At 37.1% G+C, this 11,977-nt stretch overlaps 1 protein-coding gene across 1 annotated transcript; it reads left to right on the top strand.

The window, feature by feature from the left end:
* Positions 1 to 303: 303 nt before the first annotated feature.
* On the top strand, positions 304 to 6,138 carry LOC110456264. Its single transcript, XM_021506881.1, has 3 exons — positions 304 to 812; positions 3,338 to 3,508; positions 5,714 to 6,138. The coding sequence occupies exons 1-3, from the start codon at positions 350 to 352 to the stop codon at positions 5,962 to 5,964; spliced, it is 885 nt and encodes a 294-aa protein (XP_021362556.1). The 5' UTR covers positions 304 to 349; the 3' UTR covers positions 5,965 to 6,138.
* Positions 6,139 to 11,977: the final 5,839 nt, after the last annotated feature.

Raw genomic sequence — 11,977 nt, forward strand, 5'->3', positions numbered from 1 at the left:
ATTCAATTTGAAACGCCAATACGTTTAAATAAAATTGTGTTTTTCCAGACGCTCTAATTGGTTTGCCTTTGTACAGTTGGCATTCATATTGAATATGAACCGCAACTGAAACTATACAGCCATGGTATATTCGGAAGAATATACATAGGTAATTGATCATGTTCTATAATGTTAGGTCAGAACTATCGAATGCCTTTAGGTTATCGATTGGCGTCGATACCACTGTGATAAGTATTGATTCGATGACTCGACTATATACGTCACAGAGGCAACAGAATATATACCACAGTTAAGACAGGGAGCGACCTCAATTAAGCCTGTCGGCGCACGTTCATACGCGCTTATACAAATGGCTACAGCTACAAGCGACAAAATACCAACAGCAAGTGTGCAACCCCAACCTATTCCCGTGGTTACTGGTAACAGAAAAACCAACGGCAAAGTTAAGACAACAAGTATTACTGTTCAGGAGAACAAAGTAGAACCGAACGATGAAAAAGTCCAAGAGATCAAAGTAAAAGTGCCCAATGTAGCGGTTACGAAAAACAAGTGGACGGAAGGTACAGAAAGCGAAGAGCCTAGAGCTTCTGTAACCGGAGGCAAGGCTTTAACAGTAGTTATCATTGTCCTGAAGTTCATTGTGTTGGGCCAGCTTATCGCAGCCGTTGGTCTCCAGATTCAGAGCCTGTTTAACTCCACCTGGGGATACGATGACTACTTGGACTTCGGCTACGAGGGGAGAATTTACCACACTCTCTGGGGGTTCTATGAAGACGGTGATCCCGTCTTGTTTAGTCAGCATAAGGAAGGCAGTAAGTATTGGCTTTTCTTTATTATTTGATAACATTGTCCAAGAAATGTTTCTGTTTAATTAGCAATGATCTGTAATGTTAGTAGACAAACTTCCACACGCAAACCTCGATACTACCCGCCTGACGTCAGTATTGTGACGTCAGTGTTAGCCACAACCGTCTAATTCATTTTAATAATAATATACAACATTAGTTTATATAGCACCCTATATAATTTGTAAAATTACTCTATAGCGCTTTACAACATATGGATAATAGTATTAGTAATATTTGAGAAACAAAAAAGGCTTACAAAACTCCATTATACATTAAGCAAGAAGATAATCATCTCAATGTGCACATGTACATGACGTCTGTGCAAAGAGAACAGAGTACATATAATGAATATTTATTCCATGAAAGCGTTTGACAATATTTGCAAACCGATTTAAATTCATTTCAGATTATATTGTGATTAATACAGCATTTTATCCAAACGTTAAAACATAGAATTAGTTTCATTTTCAATCGTTACCCAAGTGCTAAACAAACGGAACGCAATAGATACACGAGAGCTAAACAAACGGAACGCAATAGATACCCAAGTGCTAAACAAACGGAACGCAATAGATACCCATTACTTAAGAAACGGAACGCAACAGATACCCAAGTTCTAAACAAACGGAACGCAATAGATACCCAAGTGCTTAACAAACGGAACGCAAAAGATACCCAAGTGCTAAACAAACGGAACACAATAGATACCCAAGTGCTAAACAAACGGAACACAATAGATACCCAAGTGCTTAACAAACGGAACACAATAGATACCCAAGTGCTAAACAAACGGAACACAATAGATACCCAAGTGCTAAACAAACGGAATGCAATAGATACCGAAGTGCTTAACAACCGGAACGCAATATATACCTAAGTGCTAAACAAACGGAACGCAATATATACCCAAGTGCTAAGCAACGGAACGCAATAGATCCAAAGTACTTAACAAACGGAACGCAATAGATATCCATTGCTTAACAAACGGAACGCAATAATACCTAAGTGCTAAACAAACGGAACGCAATAGACACCAAAGTGCTAAACAAACGGAACGCATTAGATACCCAAGTGCTAAACAAACGGAACGCGATAATACCCAAGTGCTAAACAAACGGAACTCGATAATACCCAAGTGTTAAACAAACGGAACGCAATAGATACCCAAGTGTTAAACAAACGGAACGCAATGGAGACCCAAGTGCTAAACAAACGGAACGCAATAGAGACCCAAGTGCTTAAGAAACGGAACGCAATAGATACCCAATTGCTAAATAAACGGAACGCAATAGATACCCAAGAGCTTAACAAACGGAACGCAATAGATACCCAAGTACTAAACAAACGGAACGCAATAGATACCTAAGTACTAAACAAACGGAACGTAATATATACACAAGTACTAAACAAAAGGAACGCAATATATACCCTAGTGCTAAACAAACGGAACGCAATAGATACCCAAGTGCTTAACAAACGGAACGATATAGATACTCAAGCACTAAACAAACGAAATGCAATAGATACCCAAGTGCTAAACAAATGGAACGCAATATATACCCAAGTGCTAAACAAACGGAACGCAATAGATACCCAAGTACTAAACAAACGGAATACTTAGATGCCCAAGTGCTTAACAAACGGAACGCAATCGTTACCGAAGTGCTGAACAAACGGAACGCAATAGATACCCAAGTGCTAGACAAACGGAACGCAATATATACCCAAGTACTAAACAAACAGAACGCAATATATGCCCAAGTGCTAAACAAACGGAATGCAATCGTTACCCAAGTGCTAAACAAACGGAACGCATTAGATACCCAAGTGATAAACAAACGAAACGCAATATATACCCAAATGCTAAACAAACGGAACGCAATAGATACCAGAGTGCTAAACAAACGGAACGCAATCGTTACCCAAGTGCTTAACAAACGGAACGCAAAAGATACCCAAGTGCTTAACAAACGGAACGCAATATATATCCAAGTGCTAAACAAACGGGGCGCAATAGATACCCAAGTGCTTAACAGACGGAACGCAATCTCAAGTTGTTTGTTTTTGTGTGACAATGATAACGGCGTGCACACTTAAGTATCCTTTGACAGTACATTGTACATTGGGCCTGTTTTTGCATATTGATGGCAACTGTGAAACACCTCTCAGCTGCAAACATCTGCGACATTACGCTTGCCTAAAACATTTGGAAAATAACCCTAGAAAAGGCGTCGATCTGTTCACTTCTTCCAAAGGAATAAGATGGGTCTGCCCAAACCCCGTGGTATGTTTCATAAAAGTTGTAACGAGCAAGCGGATTATCCTCGCTTTAATAATTTTGAATGTGGCACCGTCAGGCGAAAACGCTAATGTAAAGTTTCAATAGGATGCGTCAAGGTTTCGTAGCACACATTTTTGACAATTGCGACTTTTTTAACATAGATGAATATGTGTCATTACTCATTGTTATTATCGTTTATACTTTTCAGACTGGCAGGACTGGAAGAAGCCGATAATAAAGTTCCAATGCATCGCCTTAGCTCTTGGCATAGCTGGAACCCTGATTCAGGTCATTCTGGTGGCCTTGACCTTCGTCCATCCCCACAAGGCCGTGAAGATCGCTCTACTTATTGCTGTTATACTGCTCTCCGGTGGATGTGGTGTGTATTTATGTAAAGGGGCATTTATTGTATTTTTTGTATATCACATCCACGTTTAAGGATGACTGTCCTATCGCAATGGTTGTTTTTCGAACAGTTACCTTCCCCTAACTCCATTAAGGATACATATGTACCACAATTTGGTCAGGATACTCCCGTTGACTAGGTAGCTCAGTCAGTCAGCTACATTATGTATTTGTTCATATTAATATTAATATACTATTATCATACCTTGCTTTATTTTTTACTACAATTTTATGGTTTTCTTTGCAGTAACGATAAAACAGTTTCAATACATAGTAACGGGTTTTGGCAGTGGTACTTGGATCCCTAAAGTGATAGAACAGGATTAGGAAACTGATGGTTTACAAACGACTAGGGGCGTTAATGGTCATTTCTGGCCTCATCAGGGATTTAGATAAGTTGTTAGGTACGCAATGTGGAATAAATGAAGTACACAAATATGAACCGTGCGTAATTTTCTTAGAAAAATGCGTGGACAACGTCTGTTGAGATCTTTCATTGAAAACTGGTTATTTTGAAGCTAATTATTTAAACATCTTCAATTTTACAACACATTATATATATATTTTAAGTCCTTTGATCATTAGTACAACTGTTGTATCGGAACACATTGTATATATATTTTAAGTCCTTTGATCCTTAGTACAACTGATGTATCGGAACACATTAGATATATATTTTAAGTCCTTTGATCCGTTGTACAACTGATGTATCGGAACACATTGTATATATATTTTAAGTCCTTTGATCATTAGTACAACTGATGTATCGGAACACATTAGATATATATTTTAAGTTCTTTGATACTTAGTACAACTGATGTATCGGAACACATTATATATATATATTTTAAGTCCTTTGATCATTAGAACAACTGTTGTATCGGAACACATTATGTATATATATTTTAAGTCCTTTGATCTGTAGTACAACTGATGTATCGGAACACATTAGATATACATTTTAGGTCGTTTGATCATTAGAACAACTGTTTTATCGGAACACATTATATATATATTTTAGGTCCTTTGGTTCGTTGTACAACTGATGTATCGGAACACATTAGATATATATTTTAGGTCCTTTGATCATTAGAACAACTGATGTATCGGAACACATTATATATATATTTTAGGTCCTTTGATCCTCAGTACAACTGATGTATCGGAACACATTATATATATAGTTTAGGTTCTTTGATCATTAGAACAACTGATGTATCGGAACACATTAGATATACATTTTAAGTCATTTGATCCGTTGTACAACTGATGTATCGAAAAACATTATATATATTTTTTAAGTCCTTTGATCCGTTGTACAACTGATGTATCGAACCACATTATATATATATATTTTAAGTCCTTTGATTCGTAGTACAAATGATGTATCGGAACACATTAGATATATTTTTTAAGTCCTTTGATCCTTAGTACAACTGATGTACCGGAACACATTATATATACATTTGAAGTCCTTTGATCATTAGAACAACTGATGTATTGGAACACATTATATATATATTTTAAGTCCTTTGATCATTTGTACAACTGATGTATCGAAACACATTATATACATATTTTAAGTCCTTTGATCCGTTGTACAACTGATGTATCGAAACACATTATATATATATATATTAAGGTCTTTGATACTTAGTACAACTGATGTACCGGAACACATTATATATACATTTTAAGTCCTTTGATCATTAGAACAACTGATGTATTGGAACACATTATATATATATTTTAAGTCCTTTGATCATTTGTACAACTGATGTATCGGAACACATTAGATATACATTTCAAGTCCTTTGATCCGTTGTACAACTGATGTATCGGAACACATTATATATATATTTTAGGTCCTTTGGTTCGTTGTACAACTGATGTATCGGAACACATTAGATATATATTTTAAGTCCTTTGAACCTGAGTACAACTGATGAAATGGACATAAAGAGCATTGGCAATGTTGACATTGTTTGGCTCTCTGCATCCACCGTATCTGTATTTCTAGTGAGTACCCTACCTATTGCTGTTGCTGCGTTTTCGGGTAGATGTGACAAGATGGAAACAACTTGAGTATAACTTTGTGAGAAGAACATGATTACTTTCTAAAATTGCTGTAGAATAGTTTACTCCAGATATAAGTATGACTGTTTCCTTTGTCTTACAGGAGGATTAGTGGTAAAAACGACAATGAACTTTAAAGGGAGCAGACCAGTCCTTGGATTTGCCATTAGTGCTGTATCATCTACCACGTTACTCCAGACGTTCACTCACGAAGGGTATACCCAGGCGTTCGTCAGTGGAGCCACCTACCTTGCCGCGGCGCTATTTTCAGTTATTCTGATTGTTTTAACAGCTGTAAAGCACACACGGGAACCGACAAAAGTCACGCCAATAAAATCAACACAGGATGAGTAACCAAATCCACTACGTCAGACCCTAATACAGTTACGTCGTGTGTACTACGTCATTAGTTACCAATTAACAACAATTCACACCGCTTTACACGCATGCTTACATATGCACATCCTCGATATCCAGGGGTTACGCTCTCTTTCGCTCTCTACACCCTTAGAATATGTCATAGCAAAATTAAAGGATCGGTGTGCGCCACCTTGTTGGTGAGACAAGAAGACTAGTTTGATCCTTTAATGTACATCAAAAGAATCTCGTGGTCACGTAACGGTAAAAATTGACTGGCTTTGAAGTCTGGCGTCTCTCCTTTATAATCTTAAAAGGACAAGTATCAGCATAGCGATTGGTCAGTTTGTTTACCTGAGACCAATCAAACAGCTATATTCGTGCCTTCAATTTTGCTATGACATATTCCAGGGGTGCAGAGAGTGAATGTGAGCATGACCCTTGGACACCACTTACACGCCGTTCAATAACCTGCGAGGCTTTCTTCCATAGTTTACAAGTGTATATCAGTTACAAGAGGAAAAGAAGGCTACTCGCCTATATTGAGGATATGATAAAGACATTTAAACGCGAAAGGAGATATTCTTGATTGTCTAACCCGTTATTTACCTCAAGTCGCAGGTTCGACATTCAAGAATCTTATCGGGAAGGTAGAAATTTCTCTGGAATAGCGTCAACGTAGACTAGGAAAGTAGTATGTTTCTCAGCACTCATCATATGTAATTTTACTGAATTAGACGTGTTTCCTCCTGTTAAACCTTATTGTTACGTCACATTATATTTTTTCCGTGACCTTATTGTTATTTTCTACTGTGTAATGACGTCACGCCTGTATGACGTATACCTGCCTCCCTGATATTTATTTTCACTCCTGTGTGATACAGACAAGAGAAATAAAAGTAACCTGATTGATGCTACGTTTCCTATATTTTTTCTTTTTTTTATTTGTTTTATAAACGCTATATTTATCTGATTAAAGGAAATACAATTTTTGTTCCATCAGTGAATTTTATTTTTGTCGGAAATTACTGTCAGCCTTTTATGATAGAAGATGCTCCTTTAATGTAAGGTATTATAACATAACCTTTTAACGTCTCGAAAATCAACACGGATGTTTTGTTAGGTCACTGGAATGCTTTTATGCTGGAACTTATTCAGTGGACGGGGTGGTCGGTTGGCGCAGTAGATAGCGCACTTGCATTTCACTAAGGCGGCCAGGGTTCGATTTCCAGAGCGGATGTTAAAAGGTATGTGGTCACCTGCACGACCACATGGGTTTAAGTCCTGGTACTCCTGTTTCCTCCCACAATAAGACCCCCACGCGCTAACATCCGGGCCAACAAGAGTGATAAATAAAAGTTGTAAAAACTGGTTTCAAAATTGTTGTAAAATAAACAAAGTTTAAATCTTATATTTTTAATTAGTCAACAGATTCCAATGTTACGAAAACCAATAATCCATTCACCTACCTTAAGTAAAATGTCATTAGGTAAAGTTCCTGACATGCATTGTTCACACTTAGCCATGTATCCAGACAGACAGACAGACAGACAGACAGCCAGACAGACAGACAGACAGACAGCCAGACAGACAGATATGTATTTAACAGATGACGCCATACGGTAAATACTTTTCTTAAAATACGAGATTTGTTTTCCACTATGGTTTTTCAATATTCAAACTCATAATAACAGGACACTTTAACAAAATCATTTAATAAATGTCATATTGCTAAACATATTCTTCAGGTTGGTAAGTATGGATTTAGAAAAGTTCTTTTAACACAACCAATACGATTGTCTATGTGACGTTTCGATGACTAGTACGGTATGTCCCACTGTCACCCTTCATCAGACAAATGACCAGTGAAGCGTATTCACACAAAGGTGTAAAATTTCTACGAGTTGTCCACAAAATCAATGTCGATTCGGCTACGCTGTAAGTTTATGTACAATAGTTGTTATTTATGTACCGAAATGACTCGATTCAGCTACGATTTGTTTAAAACTTCGTCATAGATGTGCTAGAGTCTTTGAGCCCCCTCATCTCGATTTAGAACTGGCCCACATCTATGAACAAGTATTAAACAAGAGGTGACCTAAGTGTTTTGCCAATAAATTAATTACATAAATGCATAAGGAAAACATGTAACGATACTCAAGTAAAATATGTCCGATATTTATCACATCGTTATCACAGTAAACAAAAACAATTTTGACTTACAAATGTATCTGGGTTAGAGTATATTATAACCGACTAACGGAGAAAGTCGAAATATACAGAATGTTATTGACACAGTGGAGTGTTCTTACGTTACGCTTTTATAAGCAGGGAAAATAATCAAAAGATAAACCGTTTGGATCATATGTTAGGGGAAACACATCCGGCATAGGATTGTACTTGTCTATACATCGGCAAACAAGCATTTACCAACGTCTAATAGTGTATTAAATATGTTCACTTCCACGAAAATATTTCAACCGTATTACACTTTTAACTCCTGAAGAGTGTTGAAGATTGTTTTCGAATACTCCGGTGTTCTCCTTCATTAAGACCGCGCTTACATCCGGGCCAACAAGTGTGATTAATATAAGTTGTTAAGAAATAATATTTATGTTAAACTCCTGAAGAAATCATCGAACCATGGCGAATTGAAGCCGGTGGGGCCTGTTCAACGGGATGTAACTCTTGTATTTTATGAGATAATGTAACGGTTTCAACAGCTCAGGATAGTGACAGTAGCTGTAAATTAAAAAAAAATCCTATTCCATTTGTAATCGGATTGAATTCCAATGAAAAGTTGAAAACGTGCTACAAGTTTTTTGTTTATTCTGTTCCGCATCTCCGAAATTATTTAAACTGACAACTGTACTTTTTTTTTTATCTCAAATCCAAACTTGATGGAAAACGCTCTATTTAAAACCGATAAACAACTCGGCATTCTATTTACACTGTACGAGTCAAACGAGGCAAAAGGGATCCATGCAACGCCGAGTAAATCCCAAAACGACAGAAACATACTCCGTGACAATGATCGTCTAGCCATGGATTGGTGAAGTTATGAAAACATTGACAGGTTGGGGATTTATGTTGAAGTTATTGATGAAGCTATACATCTCTCAGTGTAAGAACTAATTATTTTTATTTTATTAAGCAGTGTCAGCTTAAATTCCAATCAAGCTGGTTATTTTATTTCTATTATCATTTCTATATTTTTAAAATCTTATTCTGTACGATGCATTCGTCTAGTTAGAATGCAATTATTGATAGTGAATCCTCAATTGTCTACAGTTTGGTTATAATGCCTGACTAGACAGACGGAAACCATTACAGTGACATTAATCGTATTGTCATCGGGGGTTCAGTGTTATAGTAATGATTAACGTAAACAATAACGATCCAAGTCCTTTCAAAAAACAATAACCTGAAACAGGCCTGTCTAATGTCCTCTGTATTGTCCCATGCTATTGTTATCGTCAAAATACATGTACATCTATATCAGTACTTTAGATAGCAGGGATTATCTCCCCTTAATCACTCACTGCTGTAAGTCGCAACAGCATTCTGTAGTCTAAACCTTTAAGACCAATTATAGGAGAAATGAAATATTGAATCATTAACTATGCTACAGTTTAAATAAACGTCACATCAGGAAATAAGTATGAATATATTGACTTGCTGATGCAATATTGGTTGTTTTATGGCATGAGCAAACGTTATGAAGGATTTCATGCCAGTAAACTGACAGCGGTAAAACGGCCAACCTAGTCCCACATAACGGGTTGGTTTGTTTAGTTCAGATGTAGAGCTGACCTGCATTATAGCATTAATAAGGAAAAATCACGCATGATTAATGTCCACATTCCGTTTTAAGTGAACCCACCAGTAATTCCGAGGAATTGACCAAACATACTATCAATTATTATATAGGAATCATAGCAAACCATTAATGATTTTAAGTATCAAATATTGTGTTTTATTCCAAATTATTCTTTATCACATTGAAATATATTTGTCGGTCCTAGTACATAGAAGATAACACCTTTCAATGAGTAAAGGAGGTGAAAAGTTCTTACACTGCTGTGAAGTCAATAACGAAGAGTGTCAGACTGGCATTATCTCTCGTGTTGACCCCAGACTGGCAGTATTATCTCTCGTGTTGACCACAGACTGGCAGTGTTATCTCTCGTGTTGATCCCAGACTGGCAGTGTTATCTCTCGTGTTGACCACAGACTGGCAGTATTATCTCTTGATAATAGTATTATCTCTCGAACATATTCTATGGAGCGCGTAAGCGCTCCATAAATAATATGTTCGTTGCCAACTGCGTTCATACTACCGTATACGCAGTCAAACTGAAGATCAATTCTTATATTTACATATTTTCGTACTATGATGGTACACTCAGAATAAAGCTAACTCCAATGCATTTGCTTTCATATTGGTACAAAGCCTCCGTAAAGTGCGTAAATCCAAACAAATGAACAGCCTACAGCCTGCGAGCAGTGATGGATCTCCAACGTTACCATTATGACGTCACAATGTAAATTACGTCATCAATAGGAAACATTGGTCTCCGAGGAATCTCACTGCGTATACGTTAATGTATACGCAGTCACGGTTTACACAGCTTCAATGGGAGCTAATGTAAATATTATCTCGTGCTGACCCCACACTGGCAGTATTATCTCTCGTGTTGACCCCAGACTGGCAGTATTATCTCTCGTGTTCGGGCCCCAGACTGGCAGTGTTATCTCTCGTGTTGACCCCAGACTGGCAGTATTATCTCTCGTTTTGACCCCAGACTGGCGATATTATTTCTCGTTTTTGACCCCGGACTGGCAGTATTATCTCTCGTTTTGGCCCCAGACTGGCGGTGTTATCTCTCGTGTTGACCCCAGACTGGCAGTATTATCTCTCGTTTTGACCCCAGACTGGCAGTATTATCTCTCGTTTTGACCCCAGATCGGCAGTATTATCTCTCGTTTTGACCCCAGACTGGCAGTGTTATCTCTCGTTTTGACCCCAGACTGTCAGTATTATCTTTCGTTTTGACCCCAGACTGGCAGTGTTATCTCTCGTGTTAACCCCGTCTTCGATGGTTCGAGTCCTGCAAGCATCACTATTTTTTCCTCAAACAATATCTTTTTGTACGGCTCATTTTGATATTGTACAAAGTGATTATTCGCTTTCAAACGTTTTTAATTTCAATAAAGGCATCTTATATGTAACATAAGGAAAAATGGTAAGTTACATTTGACTAATGCACGAAATTTTATTTGACAAAGAATACAATTGCGTAAGGGAGATAACACCTACGTTAACCTGACGGTTGTAAGGAACATGTTTCATCAAAACATATTTAATTCAAAATTCTAAAGAAATTTCAGGTTTATTTACTTAAATAGTAAATTTATTTCTTTCAATCAGCAAAGCACGAGATATGCAAATATGTCTACATCAAGGATTCCAATTTCCAAAATTTCTTTATAGGAATGTGTGTTAGAGGGAGGACGTGGGCTAAAACAAGTGGCAGAACGAATCATTTTAAACCCCACTATGTCCAAATGTTACGTCATATTCAAATAAGTAATTACAATATATTTAAATTAGATTTTACCTCTTTTTTCAACAACGTCAGGAATATAGGAATATAAGTGCAAGTAAACAATTTATATACACGTTCATGCCACGAGCATTCAAGCTCTCAAAATGGTACCTGCTGTTACATTAACAACAATGAAATAATTCTGTTAACATAATAAAATGCACTCACATGATTTTGTCTTGACGTATAAAAACTCGATTTTACAATATCTAATGGAGTGGTGTAGTGGGCTAAACCGGCAGGTCGTACTTATATACACGACTATTGATTTTTTTCGTCTTCGATGGTTCGAGTCCTGCAAGCATCACTTTTTTCCCTCAAACAATATCTTTTTGTACGCTCATTTTGATATTGTGCAAAGTGATTATTCGCTGTCAAACGTTTTTAATTTCAATAGAGGC

The sequence above is a fragment of the Mizuhopecten yessoensis genome, unplaced genomic scaffold, assembly GCF_002113885.1.
Source record: "Mizuhopecten yessoensis strain PY_sf001 unplaced genomic scaffold, ASM211388v2 scaffold8593, whole genome shotgun sequence".
Classification (NCBI taxonomy): Eukaryota; Metazoa; Mollusca; class Bivalvia; order Pectinida; family Pectinidae; genus Mizuhopecten; species Mizuhopecten yessoensis.